At 39.9% G+C, this 21,605-nt stretch overlaps 1 protein-coding gene across 1 annotated transcript in view; it reads left to right on the top strand.

The window, feature by feature from the left end:
* The window catches only part of PKP2 (plakophilin 2), a 67,245-nt gene extending 51,216 nt beyond the window's left edge, over nucleotides 1-16,029 (top strand). The window contains exons 7-13 of the mRNA XM_087722988.1: nucleotides 7,148-7,265; nucleotides 8,594-8,752; nucleotides 10,881-11,054; nucleotides 12,016-12,169; nucleotides 13,155-13,344; nucleotides 13,658-13,733; nucleotides 15,818-16,029. Of these exons, the coding sequence (XP_087579114.1) occupies nucleotides 7,148-7,265; nucleotides 8,594-8,752; nucleotides 10,881-11,054; nucleotides 12,016-12,169; nucleotides 13,155-13,344; nucleotides 13,658-13,733; nucleotides 15,818-15,886 (940 nt within the window). The 3' untranslated portion in view covers nucleotides 15,887-16,029. The remainder of the gene's footprint in view (nucleotides 1-7,147; nucleotides 7,266-8,593; nucleotides 8,753-10,880; nucleotides 11,055-12,015; nucleotides 12,170-13,154; nucleotides 13,345-13,657; nucleotides 13,734-15,817) is intronic.
* Nucleotides 16,030-21,605: the final 5,576 nt, after the last annotated feature.

The following is a 21,605-nucleotide window of genomic DNA, read 5'->3' as shown; positions in this document are numbered from 1 at the left end:
CCTATATCCATATTCTTCAGGGACTCAACCATTTGGCAAAGTAGAGTAGGATAGGATAGGATAGGATTCTTTATTGGCCAAGTGTGATTGGACACCCAAGGAATTTATCTTTGGTGCAGATGCTCTCATTGTACATAAAAAGACAAGATACATTCGTCAAGAATCACAAGGTACAACACGTAATGATAGTCATAGGGTACAAATAAGCAATCAGGAAACAATCATTATCAATATAAATCACAAGGATACAAGCAACAAAGTTACAGTCATGCAGTCATAAGTGGGAGGAGATGGGTGATAGGAACGATGAAAAGACTAATAGTAATAGTAATGCAGCCTTAGTGAATGGTTTGACAGTGTTGAGGGAATTATTTGTTTAGCAAAGTTCAGGAAAAAACTGTTCTTGTGTCTAGTTATTCTGATGTGCAGTGCTCTATAGCATTGTTTTGAGGGTAGGAATTGAAACAATTTATGTCCAGGCTGCAAGTTTTCACAGCCCTCATGCAGTATACAGGTCATCAGTGGAAGGCAGATTGGCAATAATTGTTTTTTTCTGCAGTTCTAATTATCCTCTGAAGTCTGTGTCTGTCTTGTTGGGTTGCAGAACCAAACCAGACAGTTGTAGAGGTGCAGATGACAGACTCAATAATTCCTCTGTAGAACTGTATCAGCAGCTCCTTCAGCAGTTTGAGCTTCCTGAGTTGGCACAGAAAGAACATTCTTTGTTGTGCTTTTTTGATGACATTTTTGATGTTAGATGTCCATTTTAGGTCTTGAGATATGATAGAACCTAGAAATTTGAAGGTCTCTACTGTTGATAGTGTAATGTGTAGTATTGTAAGAGGTGGTAGTATGGAAGGGTTTCTCCTAAGGTCTACCACCATTTCCACGGTTTTGAGTGTGTTGAGTTCCAGACTATTCCATTCGCACCACGAGGCTAGTTGTTCAACCTCCTGTCTGTATGCGGATTCATCATTGTCTCGAATGAGACCAATCACTGTTGTATCATCTGCAACTTTGAGTGATCACTAAAAAATGGTTGTAAGTCACGAATTACCTGTGCTAAGAATGCCATCCCATCTTAGCTTCCAGGTGCAGGGGAAATCAGTAAGAAACTTCTACCTACTAAAACTTCCTTCCTTTTTTCTTTCTTTTCTCTCCTTCCTTCTTCCTCCCTTTCTTTTCTTCCTTCCTTTTTTCTTTTGTTCTTTCTTTCTCTTTCTTTCCTTCCTTTCTCTTTCTTTCTTTCTATTTTTTATACCTATCCATCTCAATCAAGTGATTTTTTTTTCAGATCAGACCATATTCAGAATTATAGTTTACCATTCTGTTTATGAAATACGTCATTCCGATCTTTTTTTTAAAAAAAAACTTTGCATTTTAGGTGAGATAAAATTAAAAGGTAATATATAGAGCGGTATGCAGCCCTCACTTCAGGCATCCATTCAAGGAATAAAGCATGGGGGGGGTGGGACAGACACATTTTTAATGTCTTAAAATCCATGAAAAAGGACATTTTTGACTTGGCTTTGCACCCCTTCTTGACAGTCTTCCATGGCTGCTGCTAAGACCACAAAGCAACAATCCCATTTTGTTTATCCAACATCAGATAATTTCCTTTTTGCTAGAGCTGCGGCTGTGGGGTTAGTTTTGAAATGCACTCAGGGTGCTCCAATCCAAGCAATGGATTTCAGAATTCCACCCTTATCTCTTTTGTTTTATTTAGCTCTCGCCACACAACTATTTCTATATGCACAAGAAAAGCTGTTGCGAACATGCCACTGTCAACAGTGTTTGCAAACTGACAAAAGGGTGAATGTGCCCTTTCAAGTGTAGCCATAGCTTTGTGAAAACGCATAATCATTTTTTTTTCCACATCAATAATGAGCTGGGAGCTAACTGAGCAAGAGGAAACAGCTTTGCAGCAGGCAGGAGAAACCCAACAAAACCAGAAGCCGTTTTTATTGAGGGCCTGGTACACATTCTCCCCTGCCTCCAAATAATCCCAACTAAAAGGCGATCCTTCGTACTTCAAAAAGTAATCGATTAGCAAGACTTTCTGGGATTATCGTGCCTGTTTTTTCAATATATGAGGAAAAAGGTGGTTTATCCTGTAGGGTTTTGAGTGTATCTTTCTTGTAAGACGTTAACCTGCTGCTGCTTGAATGTTTACTTCTTGCTTGTTTTGTTTTGCTTCTCTTATATTTAAATTGGGAGTGTGTTTTCACACAGAAGGATAGGATTTTGATGATATCTCTCACTCTCTTCACTCTTCAAGGACAGAGTCCTGCTTTGATTGTGCAACAGGACAGTCCCAGTTGCAAAGAAAAAAAATCTTTGGAAATTTTGGGTAACTCCCACCATTTGAAGAATCAAAAAATATGCCCAGCCCCCTCCCCTGAAAAATAGTTTAGGAAAAACTGTTCTGAGCAGCAAATGAATGAGAAATGGAGTGTGGGGAAGGAAATACAGGTAGTCCTCAATTTAAGACTATAACTGAGCCTGCCCATTTATGATTGAAGGCATGATGGTCACAAAGTAGATCATAGCATGACTGGATTGTACAACCTATTTTTTAACGGCAGCTATAAAACACATACTGTGGTTATTGAGCAAACACCATAGTTGTTAAGCAGATCTATTGTCACTATAAAGCTTCCTCCCCCCCAGGAACTGAAAGTAAGCAACCAATTTCTGGGGGGGGGGAAATGTCATAAATTATGGTCATGTGATCACGGGACATTGCAGGCTGTTTCCTGAGTGCTCAAAATGTGGTCACATGGGGAAGGCCAACATCAGAACTTCAAAAACCAGGTTGTAAGTAACTGTTGAGGGATCCGTTGAGCGGTTGCAGCATGGAACTGCCTGTGTAATCTCAGCAAAGAGGAATGAAGTACAGTAGAATGGCTGGAATCCCGAATAACAAGCACACTGTGCAACAAACATTTTGAAGCTTCTTGTAAAAGAAAAAAAACTTTATTTAATGCATGTTCCTCTCATTTGCGGAGTCAATGGGAACGCTTGAAAGGGAAGGATTGAGCAGCAGTAAATGATGCTTAACTTCTCCAAAGTACCTGAGGGAAGGACAAGAAGCAGTGGATGGAAACGAATCAAGGAGGGAAGCAATGTAGAACTAAGGAGAAATTTCCTGGCAGTTAGAACAATTAATCAGTGGAACAGCTTGCCTCCAGAGTTGTGAATGCTACAACACTGGAAGTTTTTAAGAAGATTTGTCTGTGGTGGGGTAGGGTTTCCTGCCTGAGCAGTGGGTTGGACTATTCCATTCCATTCCACCCCACTCCACTCCACTCCACTTGACTCAACTCATGCTTGAAGACTTCCAATTCTGTTATTCGATTCTACTCTACTCTACTTGACTCGATTTGACTCAACTCTACTCTATTCTGCTGTCCCTGCACACATGTTTCATCTTGCTCTGGATAGCCAGAGAGACTGACCTCTGGATTTTGGAGGGAGAAATGAAAAACTAATCATAGAGGGCATTTATAAGAGAATGTGGACAGTCAGAGGAAGAGCCCCTCCCTGCCTTCAGACTCACTGTCAAATCAATTCAAAAGAGAAAAGGGATGCAGAAGGAAGAGAACATCAAAGTGATTTAATAGTAATGTAATTTTATTGACATTTTAAAAAAAGAAATACAGAGGAAACTCTATACAAAAACAAATTTTAAGAAGAACAAGCAAAGTGCACACATTTCACAAATAGTATGATCTCCAACCTGCTCACTGTTATATAAGTGGGTCAAATTTCTGAAAATGCTTTTATTGATCTTCAGTTATACAGTGTAGAAACAGCGGCTCTTATTTGAGCTGTCTAACAGAAATCTGTTTTAGAATAATCATAGTCTCTATGCAGAACATTGCAACGGTTTCAGACGTTACTATCGGTTCTACAATATATTTAACAGATGGGTTTTAAAGGCATCTAAGTCAATTAACTTGGGTATATCTAATTCTGTATAAATTTGGGCTGCCTGGTAAGGGTGCACACATCTGTCATTTTGTAGTTGGTGTTGCCACTATGCAAGAAAAGCATTAAATTTGCTTTCCCCTGTGACTATCAAAGTGGTTTCCTTGTTACATAAATTGGAACTAATGAGCAAATGTTTTTTATTCACTGCTTAAGATAATTGCCAGAATGTACAATGAATGATTTTCTGTTGAGAAGCAAATGTCGGGCTGTGCAATCTTAAACTTGTCTATTCAGAGGGTAAAGCCCCACTGGTTTACTGCCTGTTCAACATATATAGAATTACAGTTTAATTACAAGAGATGAAAAATAAATAAAATGTTTTTTTTAATCATAGAATCTTGTTTTCTGTAAATTAAGCCAAATGGTCCAGCAGAAATCTGTCCCCTTACTGGTTATAAATCTCTACTGAACACACTTCTGAATTAAATGCACTCCACATTGTTCTTAAAGGATGAAGCTTCATGTTAAATATGAGTAAAGAATTAAAGTAATAGATCTTGATTTGGAGTTTGAGCGACTGCATCAATCGATGGGGACTTTCAGAAGAAAATATTTTAGTAGTGTATGAGTTTTATACCAAAATCCTTCCCTCCCAAGGAGGCATTCAGAACAATTGAAAGAATGTTGATAGCTTAATCTGCTTGGTAATGCTGACATTCTTTTTTGTTGTTATTCTTTTTCATACCAACCATGCAAATGGAAGAAAAACAACATTCACGTTTTAGATGTCTATGGACATTTTCAGTAATCCAGATCATAGTTGTTTCAAAGGTGCTTTTTCAAAAGGCAGCTGGACTGATTTTTCTCGAGGGAAAAGAAGACATGTTGCTTCTCATCTAAGAAGCTTCATCAGTTGTGCAGAACATTTTCTTCCTCAAGGGAAAAAAAACCAGTTCAGATGCCTTTCAAAAAAATCACCTTTCAGTCATATTCCAAATCTATGTTACTAATTTTAAGTGTATTTTATAATGGCATCCCAAGCCAAATGTTTGTTTTCTGCAAATATAAATTTGGTATAATTTATATGGTGCTTTGTAACATATTTTAAGAAAAGTTATATATAATTTATATATAACCCTCTTCAAAATATTTTTTAAAAAACTGAGCCATATTCTTATTAGTTTAGTTTACTTTATTGTCATTGCACCTTGTACAATGAAATTAAATGCGATCTTCAGTGTACAATGACAGTTCAGGTTCATGTGCAGTAATTAAGCACAACATCAGGTGGTGGCTGATTTCCTTATTGACTTGACTTATTGGAAGCTGGCAGTGAAGATCACAAGTGGTAATGATGTGACTGTGAGAAGCTGTGACCATTGCAACTGTGTGCCCGTTGCCAAGTGCCCCAGTCATGATCCTGTGAATGTGGGGACACTGCGACTGCCACAACTTCAAGGATTGGCCATAAGTCTTCTTGTTGAGCACTGTTGTAACTTCGAATGGTTGCTGAACAAGAAGTCACTAAGTGAGGACTACCCGTATAGTCAAAAGTCCTTCCCTATCTTTCATGGTTGATGAAGCATAATGATACCCCTGACGACCACAATCGGACCAACCGCTTGGTTGTCCAGGGGTCTCTGGCTTCTGGCAAAACCATGTCTTCATGCTTGTTGAAGGAATGTCATGGGGGTTAATATGGTGGTGGGGGCTTTATATATATTCAGTCTAGAATGTAGGCACATCATAGAGATTAAGGTAATCCTTGGTTAGTTGGGTCCGTAATGCTAATCACTAAATGAAATAGTCATTACATGAAACATTATGTGAATTCATCACATAGCAATGGCAGTTACGGTAGTCCTGGTTACAGTCATTAGATAAGGACCTCCTGCTTCTACTACCCTAATGTGCTCATCTCTGCTTCAACATTTCCACCCACCTATCTTGCCCTTATCTCTCTTCTGTTGGCCACCCTGCAATCCACCCCTACTGCATCTCCATCCCTGGTTGACCTTCACTACCTTCTTCCTCCTGCTGACAACGAGGCACATCTGGCTAAAACAGATGTTGGCCCTTGGTGAGGTCTCTATAGTGCCTTCATGGTGGCATCGCCCAGCTTCACAGAGACTTCACCAGTAGCTACCATCTGCTTTGGCTGGAAGTGCCTCAGTGGTATGGGAGACGGAAGATACTCCTAGGACCAGCAGTGGTAGGCAGTGTTATTAGAGCACAGGAGAGCCAAAAGAGAGAGATAAGAGGGAGATAGGCAAGAGAGGGGTGAAATGCACCTTGCAATCATAAGTATGGAAGGTTGCCCAGCACCCAAATTTTCATCGCTTGACCATAAGGGGAGTTGCAATAGCTGTAACTTTGAGCTGGGTGGCACAGTGGTTAGAATGCAGTATTGAAGCCCAACTCTGTCACAGTCAGGAGTTCGATCCTGACTGGCTCAAGGTTGACTCAGCCTTCCATCCTTCCAACATCAGTAAAATAAGGACCCAGATAGTTGGGGAAGTATCTGACATTTGTAAATTGCTCAAAGAGCATAATTTACAATTATGTAAAGCACTATGGAGCAGTATATAAGTCTAGGTGCTATTGATATTTGAGGACTTTCAATAAGTAGCATTTGTTCTGCACCATCATAACATGGAGTATTCGCTGAACAGATTATCATTAAGTGAGGACTATCTGTAATCTATCTTGTATGAAAGAAACAGATTCTGAGCCTGACATTAAATAAGGATGAACAATAAAGCCAAACCTGGATACAATGTTTCTAAGCTGAAGCCGTAGACCAGTGGTGGGTTGCTTTTATCGTCGTTACTGGTACACTGCTTGTGGTCTGTTCATGCACACGCCGGACGTGCGCTGTGCACGTGCCTGATGTGCGCTGCACACGCATGCGTAATCCACCATCCCTGCGACAACCAGATGCTTGCTGGAGCTCACGCAGGGGCTGCACGCTGTCTGTGCGTGCGTATTTTGCCCTTTCCCATAAAAACAGCTATAGAGGGTGGGCCAAACGAGCCACCGTATCGGTACGCTCTCAGCTGCTCCCAGCCACTACCAGTACACCCCTACCAGCAACAATCCACCACTGCCCTAGACACAAAAGTGGAATCTTCTGTTATAAAATCCTTCACAAAAATCAGAGCTAAGAAACTGATGTGTAATATTCTTGTGATCAATTTTATTACCTTATTTACAGAAACATGAGCTCTGCTGGCCCTGAAGGGAGAAAGAAAATGAGGGAATGTGATGGGTTGATTGATTCGCTGGTATATTATATACAAGGAACAACTGCAGATCGTAAACCAGATGATAAGGTAACTTTTCCAAACCAGTGAAATCTCTGGGATTAAGATAGAGAGCATTTCTCTCTAGCACTGTCTCCAAACTGTGTTGATATTCATCCCCTCTTATAAATCACCTAACGACTTTATGCTGTGAGTTTTGGGGACATTCCAATGTTTTAAAAGTCCTTGAAAATCTAGCTGTTTTCTCAAGCTTTGAGATAGGGTGATTGCTGAATCACTGTACTTACTCTGATTTTCTCCTCTGGGCATCCATGAACTGTTTCTTAATTTTTATTGTTTCTTGCTTTTAAAGGGTAAACTGCCCAGAGTCATTTGGAATCAGGCAACTGCTGAAATATATGAATAATAAATACATCTCCAGCTATAAAATTCTTAGTTCCATGTTAATATATTCTGCTGAAAATAACTTGCTTGAGATTACCCAAAAGCACCACTACAAGGCACAAACACCACATAGGCTAAAATACTACCAGAGATCTACAACTTTGCATCCTCCAGATGCTGTTCTCATGTTCTCAGCCATAGTGGTTGGTAATGGTGGGAAGAGTTGTAATGTCTGGATGGTGCAAAATAGAAGAAGTATGGAGAATCTTATTAAACCTAGACTTTTGGCTGGGTTTGTGCACACCAATGTTGTCTTCGCTTTTTCTCTCTGACTTAAAAAGTTTGGAAGAGTTGATCAAGTATAAGGCATCCATCCTCCAGTTCCAAAACAGTAGAAACTGTAATTAAGAGCCGAGGTGGCGGAGTGGTTAAATGCAGCACTGCAGGCTACTTCAGCTGACTGCAGTTCTGCAGTTCAGCTGTTCAAATCTCACCGGCTCAGGGTTGACTCAGCCTTCCATCCTTCCGAGGTGGGTAAAATGAGGACCCAGATTGTTGTTGGGGGCGATATGCTGACTCTGTAAACCGCTTAGAGAGGGCTGAAAGCCCTATGAAGCGGTATATAAGTCTAACTGCTATTAATAGATTTAACTTAACTTAAGGTTTAAACGAGTAAAATTTAATACTTTAAATTCAATCCTAATTGTCTGGAAGATTATTCAAGTATGAAATGAATTAACATTTCTCATCTTTTACTAGTTGCTCTAAGTGCATCTAAACACACAACTCCATTTATTCATTCATTCATTCATTCATTCATTCAAGATCTCTGCTGTTTACCTGATAAGGAATTAGAGCTGATTTGAAAATTTGCAGTACTGTTGCTTTTCACAATTACTAAGAGCTATAAAATAAGGCCAATGGTTATCTGAATGCTTGAATCTACAGTACATTCCAGATCCCCCCCCCCATTATTTACACAGTCAGAGTAATGTATTTGTTCATTTTTCCAGGCTACAGAGAATTGTGTGTGCGTTCTACATAATCTTTCTTACCAGTTAGAGGATGAACTCCCTAATCATTATACTGAGAAACTCTATGTGCCAAAAAGGGATGATCCATCCAGGAACAACATTGGATGTTTTGGAACAAGGAGCAGGAAAGCAAAGCAGGTAACAGAGATGTAAGGAGGGAACAACAGTTTTGTGATAGACTGCCCAACATCTCTGAGAAACTTTTGTCTGAAACTCATACTTACCCATAATGAAATATCCCTAGAAGGATCTTATTGGGAATTCTGGGAATTTTAATCTTAATAGAGATGATGGATACTACTTTGAAGGTTTACTAATATAGAATATATATGTAATATGTAAGACATATTGGGTGAAAAAGATCCCTTACATATGAAGCAATATTCATAAAATAAAGATAAGTAGTCCTTGATAGTAAGGGAAGAAAATCTGAAAAGTACAGATGGGGATTATTCTGATGGACAGATGGATGCATTCATGCATGTGTTATGTACCATCATATTGTCATTAACTCTTAGCAGCAACAAAGACAGACCTTCTCCAGGATGAAATATCTTTATTAGGACTAAACCAGAATGCTATAGAAAACTTGCTAATCTTATAAAACCATTCATCAGGCCGGTGGTATAAAGTTGGTCTAAAGTGGCCTAAAGTTAAGTGCACCAAGTTTGTAAGACTTCAAAGACAAATTTGTTAATCTAGTTTTTCAGATGTCTCCTTGCCCCAGATGTTCTGTGGATCTAACAATTAATTAAATTATGAAGATGGAGCCAGAGTAACTAAAAGAGAGGGGTTAAATCATATAAAACCAGATACATCACTGAAAGCTGAAATCATAAGACTATATCTAATTTACTTGGGCCATGTTATTCATATGAATTCATTGGAGAAGACAATGATACTAGGAATGGTTAGTGGATAGAGAAGAAGGAGCAAGCAAAGAACCTACTGGCTTGATAACATCATATCTGATGCAAAGTTGAACATAAAACAATTGAAAGAAGCTGTGCATGACAGAATAGCACTTGGCTATAAAGTCACCAAGAGTCGGACACAACTAAATGGTTAAAAACAACAACCTAAAGATGGATTTCTAACTTCTAGAAAAATATAGCCATTAGATGTGAATTTCTTTCCTCTTTAAATACTCTCTTTTTTAAAAAGAGGGTCATCCCCAGTAATCATGAGTAATCAGAAGATGCATCAATAATCTCGTTTCGCTGGTTGTTCTTAATGATCAGTCTTTATATGGCTGCTCAAATAGGGGTTACAGCCTATTATGAGGCATGGTGGTCAAGTGGTTAGAGTGCAGTACCGCAGGCTACTTCTGCTGATTGCCAGCTGCCTGCAGTTTGGCAGTTCAAATCTCACCAGGCTCAAGATTGACTTCCATCCTTCCAAGGTGGGTAAAAGAAGACCCACATTGTTGGGGGCAATATGTGATCCTGTGAACCACTTAGAGAGGGCTGTAAAATACTGCAAAGCAATATATATGCTATATTGTCAAAAGTATTTGCTCACCTATCTTTACTCACATATGAACTTACTGTAAGTGACATCCCAGTCCTAATCCTTAGGGTTCAATATGACATCGGTCCACCCTTTGCAGCCATAACAGCTTCAACTTTTCTGGGAAGGCTGTCCACAAGGTTCAGGAGTGTGTTTATGGGAATTTTTGACCATTCTTCCAGAAGCGCATTTGTGAGGTCACACACTGATGTTGGACGAGTTTATGTAGCCTACCACTTCATGGCTGAGTTGCTGTCGTTCCCAAACACTTCCACATTCTTATAATACAGCTGACAGTTATGGAATATTTAGGATATTTAGGAGCAAGGGAATTTCACGACTGGATTTGTTGCACAGGTGGCATCCTATCACAGTTCCATGCTGGAATTCATTGAGCTCCTGAGAGCAACCCACTCTTTCACAAATGTTTGTAAAAACAGTCTGCATGCCTAGGTACTTGAGTTTATATACCTGTGGCCATGGAAGTGATTGGAACACCTGATTCTGATTATTTGAATGGGTGAGCGAATACATTTGGCAATATGGTGTAAGTCTAAGTGCTATTGCTATTGCTACAGAGGGTTTTTGCACTATTAAACCCACACAATGATTTACAGATAGACATTCATTGAAATTTAGGGCCGTTGGTCTCTATATTTTACTAGCTATCATTAAGGAGTCAGACTAGTTCTACTCCAAAGAGACTTTGATTCTTTCTCACTTCGTTTCTGAAATATTAATCTGTTTGCCTTTTTAAAAGCAACAAGATACGCCTCTGCCGGAAGAAAAGAGTAACCCCAGAGGCATTGAAAAGCTCTGGCATTCCACCCTGATCAGGATATATTTGTCCCTAATAGCAGAAAGCACTAGAAACTTCACTCAAGAAGCATCTCTGGGCGCTCTGCAGAACCTCACTGCTGGCAGTGGACCAGTAAGTATCTGAAAAGGAAATGGATGTGGCTGGTATTAATACTGTTATTTTACTGTTGTTTCTCTTGGATACGTTCGGAGCAGCACATAGAGGGGGTGGGGGTGGGGACTTATAATGGATCCATAGGGCAGTGTTTCTCAACCTTGGCAACTTGAAGATGTCTGGACTTCAACTCCCAGAATTCCCCAGCCAGCATTCGCTGGCTGGGGAATTCTGGAAGTTGAAGTCCAGACATCTTCAAGTTGCCAAGGTTGAGAAACACTGCCATAGGGAATAGAACAGAATAATTAAACCAGTATAACATTAACCTGGTCAACAATAAAGGCCTGGATAAAACTAAGTGAACATTTACAAATTTCTCTGCTGGTTGTTGTTGTTAGTTGCGAAGTCATGTCCATCATGACCCCATGAACAAAGTTCCTCCAGGCCTTCCCGTCCTCTACCATCCTCTGGAGTCCATTTAAACTCATGTCTAGTGCTTCAGTTACTCCATCCAGCCACCTCTTTCTCTGTCTTCCCCTTCTTCTTTTGCCCTCAATCTTTCCCAGCATTAGGCTCTTCTCCAGGGAGTCCTTCCTTCTCATTAGGTGGCCAAAGTATTTGAGTTTCATTTTCAGGGTCGATCTCCTCTAGGACTGACCGGTTTGATCGCCTTGCAGTTCAAGGGACTCGCAGGAGTCTTCTCCAGTGCCATAGTTCAAAGGCCTCAATTCTTTGGCGCTCAGCCTTTTCTAGATCTGTTCTCCTAGCCACCCTTCCTTTCTAAGGAAACCATCAGTATCGCCTGCCACAGAATTCTGCTCTTCTTTGGAGGTGGGGATGTTTTCTTAATACTTGACATGCCTTTGTTTGGGGACTGACAATAATAACAATCCACTTTCTGGAAGAGAATTATGCATGGTACACAAGATTCTATGATATGGAGTGGCGAATTCTAAAAGCTGTATGTGTTTCCTGACAGATGCCATTTGGGGTGGCTCATATCATTGTCAAGAAGGCCAATGGACTCCCAAATATTATAAGCATGCTACATGTGAGCAACGTAAGCGTCAGGAAAACAGCAGTCTCCTTACTCAGGAACTTGTCTCGTAACACCTTGCTGCACAATGAAATAGGTAAATACACACTCCTAATGAAGACTATTTGCATGGGTTTAAATTGCATGATAGCATGCTAATGATGTTGAACTAGACCTGGGTATATCTAGTTCAATGAAAAGAAGGACTAGGGGAGACATGATAGCAGTGTTCCAATATCTCAGGGGCTGCCACAAAGAAGAGGGAGTCAAGCTACTCTCCAAAACACCTGAGGGTAGAACAAGAAGCAATGGGTGGAAACTAATCAAGGAGAGAAGCAACTTAGAACTAAGGAGAAATTTCTTGACACTTAGAACAATTAATCAATGGAACAACTTTCCTCCAGAAGTTGTGAATGCTCCAACACTGGACATTTGTAAGAAGATGTTGGATATCCATTTGTCTGAAGTGGTGTAGCGTTTCTTGCCTAAGCAGAAGATTGGACTAGAAGACCTTCAAGGTCCCTTTCAATTCTGTTATCCTATTCTGTTCTAAAAGCAAAAGAGGGCATAAATTTGATATATTATGATTACCTTCAGCGGAAGATTCCAACTATTTCTTCAATAAGCTATCAAGGCTGAGAGTGAATTGCATCCAGTTTAATCTTTTTGAAGTGATAAGGTTGATATGTAATGGCTAGCCACAAGACACTATTTTAGTTGTTTGGGAATCAGAATCGGACAGGTATGGTGGCATCCACTAGTTTTTGCCAAATTGTGAATCTCCAAATGTGTTGAGGGCCCAAATCGCAGAAGAGCTGCAGCCATTTGAAATGTTGGGAATTTGGAAGCCCTACAAAATTTGGAGGCCTTCAGATTATGACAGATTAGCCAATTCTGTTATCCAACTATATGCCTACTCATAAATCCCAACATTTTCATGAAGTAAATTTTCAAGGGGGGAGGGATTGGAAAAGTTTCCTTAGAACTGAATAGTGTACTAAATAGATACAAGCAGGTTTTGAAGAACGTGTGATGGGTATATTTAAACTTTAGAATAAGGGCACATCTTGGTTATTTTCCAGCCAGAGTACTATTGCCAGAATTGATGGCCATGCTGCCAAATTATGTCCCAACGTCCAATGTGGACAACGATATTGCGGCTTCTGCTTGCTATGCTTTGCACAACCTGACTCAAAACAGTTCCTCAAACGCTCGGCTTCTCTTGAACAATGATGCCATTTCAAAGGTTATTAATATCAGCCAAAGTGACAAGTAGGTATCCATTCCTAAAATAAATGTCTGTAATACTTAAGTTTGCAGCAAAAAGTTGCATGAAGAAGAGAATTTTTTCTGTTCTTGTTTCTTTAAAAAAAAAAACATGTTTAAAGGGAATCTGAAAATACATATTTTTATGGCCTATGGTCTCTTCTGCCTGTCCTTTTCCTGTGCCCTTCCTTTGGACCTTTCATTTTCCCTACTAGGTTTCTTTTGAGTTGAAATTCTGTGAAATGTTTTGTTCTTTTCAACTCCATGCTGGTACAATGCTGAACTGCTTTAAAAGTTTTTTTTTTACTGTTGTTCCCAGCAAAAGTGGCAGAGCCGCCTCGATCCTCTTGTATTCCTTATGGTCTCACACTGATCTCCATAGTGCTTACAAAAAGGTAAGTTGGCAGACAAGACGGGAATCTTTTGAAACGGCTTTACAAACCTTTGGGTTATTTTTCTGAGGTCCCTGTTAAAAAAATCCACATTCTGGCCAGCTCAACCAACGCCTTTTCAATCTAAAGACATGAGCCATGCCACGTTTTGTTTTTCCTCCTTGGTATCGGTTTTCTTTATTTTTAAAGGAATGTCCTACTTTAACTTATTTTTGTTATTCGAAATATTTCAAGATTGAACCCTAATTAACCCTATTAGAGATTTGGAACTGTTAATTAAAATAGAAATCCATGTACTTTTGTTGGGTTTACCATGGTGCTACACTCACCATAGAAAATGCTTTTGTGAATAGCATACGCAAAACATTTTTTCAACTAGAAAGTAGCTTTACTAACACTTTCTGCTCTGCTTCTGCATTCTTTTGGACAGGTAACACCTGTTTTCCACATAACCCTTTTTAGTTTTGTTTTTTTCAAACAATGGGAGAGTGTCCTAGAGACAACACAACCAACACAGCTCCCCAAAGGCTTCCAAGTTGTTGAAAGATTTCAGACTGACCAATGAGCAAGAAAGTATTCTTTTCCATGTTAGGTTTCTCAGATATCCCACCTTTAAATCACAGGACCACAAGCTGAATCCCCAGGGCTGCATTTAGCTGTAAAAGTCTTAGGGCAGTCTCAAAAACGGAATGATCAAATTGTCACTTGTAATGTGACCAAAACTAATGAATACATAACAGGAAAGTAATTCCATCAAATATGTTTAATTTCAATTAAGTGTGAATGAAACTGAAAAGGAAATTTTGATTTGCTCCGGACCAATTTTAGAACATAGCCTCCAGCCTACCAATCAAAAACTAATCGTGGCAACTAATTAGCCCAACAGAGGTTGCAAGTTCCTGCTTTATTTTGCAACATTCAGTTTGTTTCTGTCAATGGCATCAAGCCCATTTAAATTAATAGAAATTTTCCACGTATGTAAATACAATATACACCATCAATCGGTATCAAATTAAATGTAATTTTAATTGCATGATTAACTTCTGTGTTTACTTTTTTATGTAATATTACAGAAGGTTGTTTTCATAGGGATCACAATGCACTCCTCCCTATCTCATCACAATCCTGACAAATACATATTTGTATATGTTTATTTATGATCACAATAACAATCTAGGCTAGTTGTCTCACATCTGGTACTCCCAAAAGTGTTGAGACTGCAGGTCTCCAAATTACTAGGCAGCATGACCAACAAATAGAGGCCCATAGATATGAATAGTTGGTCTACACCCTCCTGAATCCCAACCTAATTTAAGTGTCTTTCAGATCCACACTAATTTAAATCAATTAAACCAACCTCAATCCAATCCAATAGAAAAAATGAACTGATATTCTTTCTAGGCTCCCAAAGTAGCTTCAGTAGGATGTGCATCTCATTCAGTGGTGAGATTCAAAAAATGTTATTACCGGTTCTGTGTGCGTGGCTTGATGGGCATGTGAGCCGAGGTGGCGCAGTGGTTAGAGTGCAGCACTGCAGGCTACTTCAGCTGACTGCAGTTCTGCAGTTCAGCTGTTCAAATCTCACCGGCTCAAGGTTGACTCAGCCTTCCATCCTTCCGAGGTGGGTAAAATGAGGACCCGGATTGTTGTTGGGGGCGATATGCTGACTCTGTAAACCGCTTAGAGAGGGCTGAAAGCCCTATGAAGCGGTATATAAGTCTAACTGCTATTGCTATGTCTTGTGGCCATGGCAGGGGAAGGATACTGTAAAATCTCCATTCCCACCCCACTCCAGGGGAAGGTTACTGCAAAATCCCCATTTCCTCCGGATAAGCTGGTACTCGAGATGCAGACAATAGATGGGGGCGGGGCCAGTTAGAGGTGGTATTTTCTGGTTCTGAACTACTCAAAATTTCCACTACTGGTTCTCCAGAACTGGTCAGAACCTGCTGAATACCACCTCTGATTTCATTCCTAATATATGTTTAATAATTTACCTTTGTGTTTTCAGGGAGAATTTACCTCAGTGTTCCTGAAATTGTAGTTAACTATATTCCATTTCCTTTTATTTTATTTTTATTTTAAAGGCTGGATATAAGAAACTGGATTTCATCAACAATCGAACATTAAGAGCCTATAATTTACTGAGAGACTGAAAACCTGGAGGGGTCTTAAAGATCTTTGTGGAAAAACAATACAGACATGTTAGCATCGTTCACTCAGTACCAAGAACTGAGAAAAAGTGAAAGAGTGTTTTATATTTACAAATGATGTCTGGAATAAAGTGCTAATCCCCATATTATCTGCCATTATAGCCGTGTTTATTGTTCTTAAAATCAAGACTCATCTATAAACATAATGAAATCCAAGCTGAGGCCTAACAAATAATTTTAATATCTGAAACTGACAACCACGTTATACTCGGTCAGTTTGGGGGCAATTGTCCACATCAATGTCTTCATTTTGTATTATGGGAAAGTAATAACCAAAGAAGATGGGATGCGGGAACTCTTGCCGAAGTCTTGTGTTAGTTTTCCTTTTGCTAAACTTATTAGAGTGAGTGAGTGCTTCATGCAAAACTGCCTCTTATCTGCAGACATTTTATGAATGTGCAGACTTTTGTATAAACTGCTTTTGAATAATATTTTCCCAGGTTGTAATTTTTTCAGTATAATCCTGCATGTATGATTACTGTTTTTTTTAAAAACTGAAATATTGTTGAAGATGTTTTTTAAAATTCCCTATACTTGCACCCTGAATTTATCAGTGCAGGAGACTTTTCAAATTTTGTTGTGTAAAATTTGTTCCAACAATGCCAAGTTGCTATCTTAGAGTGTGGTCTCTTTTATGATAGTTTTGACCAGAGAAACCAAATGTTTCTAATGCTTTTAACTATAACATTCATCAGGAATAAGCATCTGGTGTGTTTGTGTGTTAAAGAGAGAGAGAGAGAATGTGTGCATGCGTGCGTGTATGTGTGTATGTGTGTGAGAGAGAGAGAGAGAGAGAGAGAGAGAGATTATTTGTGATGCTGTCATCATACAAAAGATGCAATTAATGCACATTGCACAAGTAGCATCATTTGCACCATTATGTCACCGAGGTAAGATAGGTGGTGTAGAAATTTAATAAATACTATAAATAAAATATGACAATAAATAAACTTTGTCACGCTAACTCCTACCCGACAACTATCAACTAAGGAAATTGCATTTATTTAGGAAATTTATTTATTTAGGAAAATTTATATTGGCGCCTATTTGCACATGGCGACTCAAGGCAGCTTACAAAAATATAAAAACCTCATATAAAAAAATAATAAAACTAATAAAAAAGAGAATCATATAACAAATTAATAAAATAATACAATAAAATAACCCCTCTCCCCGCTGACAACATGTTACATAAGCCATTTAACGGTCTCCATCCCACTCTGGGTTCCCCAGGCCCGCTGGCCGAACCAGGTCTTCAGCGCCTTCCAGAAGAGTATAAGAGTGGGGGCCATTCTAATCTCTGGGGAAATGATGTTCCAGAGAGAGGGAGCCACCACGAAGAAGGCCCTTCTTCTGGGTCCCACCAGGTGTATCTCCCTAGGGGATGCATTGCACATACTCAATTGAAGGCTGGTGATGTCCTCCCTTAGTCATCCTAAATACTTATGAGATGGACTGTATGGTCCAATTTCTCTTTCACCAAAACAGCAGGCAAGACTGCTCCATTTACAAGTTAAGGTACATGAAAAGACAATATAGGCATGAGAAGATACTGTGGGTCTGCACTGCATGTAAAAGCAAAGGTGAAAGACTCCAGAATACCTGACAAGAGCACTGAAAAGTAGCATGTTAAGAATGGTTTAATTATTTATATTACTCAAACAGTCATAAAATGTCCTTGTTCGTTGTTTGAATTGAATTTATACCCTGTACATGCGACTCACTCTCCTTAACAGCTCAGTGCAACTTGTTTCATGTGGCTGGTGAGAAATACGATCTGTCCCTCTCCACTCAAATGACTTTACAATCGGTTTTTTAGGAATACGTGCACGGGAGATATTTATTTAGCCTTCCCACACCCATCTCAACAATGCATTCTTTCTAGGAGAAGTTAAGAGACTCACCAGAGGGTGTGACCTCCTTGGTGTGTTACTGCGAAATTCTGTTTATTGTTGCAATGCTGAACACTCTTGTGAAAGGCAGAGAGGATGTGTCAAATCCCATTCCAGCTGCCAATTCTTTTCGGTGTAATGTTTTTACTTTAGTCTCTGCAGTAATTATAACATGGCATCAGATCTAGGTGGACCTAGAAACCAAATACAACATTGAAGATATACGACAGGGAAGCTTTTCTGAAAATAAACTTGGTTTGTTTGGGTTAAATTCCTGCCTGGTATTCCAAACACATCCTTGTATTAGTCCCGCATGATAGATTTAGGTGTGTAGTTAAAAATACGGAATGATTCCACATGCGATCATAAAAATAAAATTTTGTAATCTTACTCCACATACAAGGAATCATATGCAAAAGGAAGCTTGCTACAACATCAGCACATTCTTTGAAAAAGTTAATGCTAATATGAATATTGCACAGGGGTGGGATTCAATTTTTTTTACTGCTGGTTCTATGGGTGTGACTTGTGGGCGTGGCATGGCTTGGTGGGCATGACTTGGTGGGCGTGGCAGGGGAAGGATACTGTAAAATCTTCATTCCCTCCCCACTCCAGGGGAAGGTTACTGCAAAATCCCCATTTCCTCCCAATCAGCTGGGACTCGGGAGGCAGAGAATAGATTGGGGCGGGCCAGTCAGAGGTGGTATTTACTAGTTCTCTAAACTACTCAAAATTTCCGCTACCGGTTCTCCAGAACTGGTCAAAACCTGCTGAATACCACCTCTGATGTTGTAGTTCAGGAAGCTGAATTGATCATCAGGAATCCAGATAATGCTGATCCCAATTCCCATTGTCCCTCTATTTGGGCTGATTGAGAGTGATATGATTTATAGACCAGCAATATCTGAGCCATTTGTATGTACTTAAAGCACCCCCAGTTTTCTCAGACCTGAATCATTTTTAACGAATTGTACAAATATCAATAGAATTTAGACTTAAATACGACTTTACAGGCCTCTCTAAGCGGTTTACAGAGTCAGCCTATTGCCCCCAATAATCTGGGTCCTCATTTTACACACCTCGGAAGGATGGAAGGATGAGTCAACCTTGAGTCTGGTGAGATTTGAATTTCTGACAGCCGGCAGTCAGCAAAAGTAGCCTGCAGTACTGCATTCTAACCACTGCGCCACCACAGCTCAAATCAATCATAACTCATTGGAAATGCCAAAATCAGAAAATAGGGGTACAAACAGAGGGGAGCTTTCCTGCAAACAGAAGCATTTTAGCAGTTTGGTGTTAGAAATTAGGATTGAGAGGTGCCAGCTACTGTAGATGGAGACTTAGAGCTTCCAGTATTCAAGGTCCCAACTGAGCACAGCCTGATGTTGGAACAAATTCCAATTTTCTAAAGATGTCCTGGAAGAAGAAGAACAGTTTTCCTGACAATGTTACAGAAGGGGTTTGCTATTGCTTGGGATGATAGGACAGGATGGAGAGGGGGATCCACATATTTTAGCTTTCAGCCTTGGGGTTGCTGATAGTTTTCCACCCAATATGGAACCAGGTGTTTGTTTGTTCCACCCAACCAGGTTCCATATCCTGAAATCTCAAGGATATGTAGGTCCTGTAATATATTTAAAGCCGGATTGCAGCTGTTATTGTAAAGCTTGACTCAAACTAAAATCCTGCTTTGCCCCACGGTCTTCAGATGCAACTAGAAACTCTGTTCTTCTTGAAGCTTAACCTGTGTTCATAACTATCCCTTTGCCGTTGGGTTTATGACCCTGTAATCATTAAGTAAATAACTCTAGTTATTGAGAAGGGCAGGGCATGCTCAGGCCTTGTTAGAAATGCAGATTACGTTAGAAGCTAGTAGTTTGCTTTGCAGGACACTTGCTTCTCATTCATTCTCTACTAAAAGGATCATTAAAAGCAGTGGTGGGATTCAAATAATTTAACAACCAGTTCACCCAGGGTCAGGTTGGCTGTCGTGAGAGGTGTGGCCCAACCTGACTCTAGGCTAACTGGTTAAATTCCTCCCCTCAATCAAAGTGGATCCTGGGCACTGGGCTGCAATGGAGAAATGGGCAAAGGAGTGGCCAGCATGAGGGAAGGAGGAAGAGCAGGGAGAAGAAAGAGGGAAAGTAGCCTTCTCCTTCCCTCATGCCAGATGCTCCATTGCCCATTTTTCCATTGCAGCGCAGCACCCAGGATCCACTTTAATTTAATTTATTAGATTTATAGGCCGCCCAATCCCGGAGGACTCCACTTTGATTGTGTCTGTGTGTGTGTGTAATTTAACAAGTGGTTCGCTTGAACTAGTGCTGGGAGACTGCCTCCTGCCACATACCTCCCAACGGCCTATAAGAACTCACAGACTGGGCCTTCTCCGGGTGCTGTCGACCGGACAATGCCGGCTGGCGCTCCTCGGAGGAGGGCCTTCTCTGTAGCTGCTCCGACCCTGTGGAACGACCTACCCATAGAGATCCGGACTCTCCCCACTCTCTTGGCCTTCCGAAAAGCCACTAAAACCTGGCTATTCCGGCAGGCCTGGGGCTGCTGACTTCAGGAATGAGGTCCAGCCCCACCCAGATTGAGTGTATGGTGCGTTCTTTCTTTTAAAATTGTTTCTTTTTAAATTGTTCTTTATTTTAACTCCTATATTAACTTTTTCTGTAAGTCCTACGGGATTGGGCGGCATATAAATCTATTAAAAGTTAAAGTTAAAGTAGTGTGAACTGCCTGAATCCCACTACTGATTTAAAGGGAAGGTATTTGAAACCTTAATGTTTCTTGGACACCATACTGGGGACTTGGTTGCTGAGTTAACATTCTGGGGAAGAATTCCCTAGTCGGGGTCTCTAGCAAAATCTCCCAAGGGATGTGAGCATGAAGACATATAGCTCCTATCTGCATCTTCATGTCAGAACATATTAAATGTGCATTCAGGTTACATTTCAGCAGATTTGGGCAACCCTATTATGACTTTACTAACTGAAAGATAAAAAAGTGTTTTTCCTTATTCATGTAGAAATGTATAGCTGCTGCATTGAAACATGTGAAGATATTGCATGATGTCAAAACATGGTTAATTATTTGTTTGAATGCCCTTCATGGTAATTTTTTGTTTGGGTGAAGCAGAAACATCTTGGTTTATCGTGTTTTGACAATTTCCTAATTCGTATGTATTATGTAGGAAGCTTTAAAGAGGATGTGACCGAGAGTGAAAGCCATATTGAATTAGGACTAGGGAGATTTCATTTCAAGAGTATTCCCGCATATTAAAAAGTCACCGGATGACTGTGGGAAAGTGATTCTCTCAATCCAATAGGTTTGTTATAGGGATAAAATGGGACCTCCCCATATAAACCACCTTGCCGTTTTAGAAGAAAAATAGGGTGGAGTACTAATAAATAAATCTGAAATTATTATAGCACAGTGGATCATTTGAATGAGACCAAAATGAGATTTCTTGTGAAATGTAGTAACACAAGAATGTCAAAGTTGTGTCGTCGCATGACATATTACAACTTTTCCCCCCTTCGCTAAACCGGGCGTAGGCGTGGCCAGCACATGACGCATCTGTCCCGTGGGCCACCAGTTTGATAGCTCTTTAGTAACAGGAAATAGAATCTATTTCCAAATGTGGCTTTAACTTAAAAGAACAAATGATTTGATTTTTAAAAGAAGGTCAGACAAGTTGTTACAGAGTAATTAAATGCAGCACACTTATAAAACCAACTGATCATCCATAGATGGAGAAATGAATT

The sequence above is a fragment of the Thamnophis sirtalis genome, unplaced genomic scaffold (genome assembly GCF_051295495.1).
Source record: "Thamnophis sirtalis isolate CommonGarterSnake01/CBP01778 unplaced genomic scaffold, rThaSir2_p1.2 scaffold_9, whole genome shotgun sequence".
NCBI classification, from domain to species: Eukaryota; Metazoa; Chordata; class Lepidosauria; order Squamata; family Natricidae; genus Thamnophis; species Thamnophis sirtalis.
This window is presented reverse-complemented; position numbering and strand designations above follow the sequence as displayed.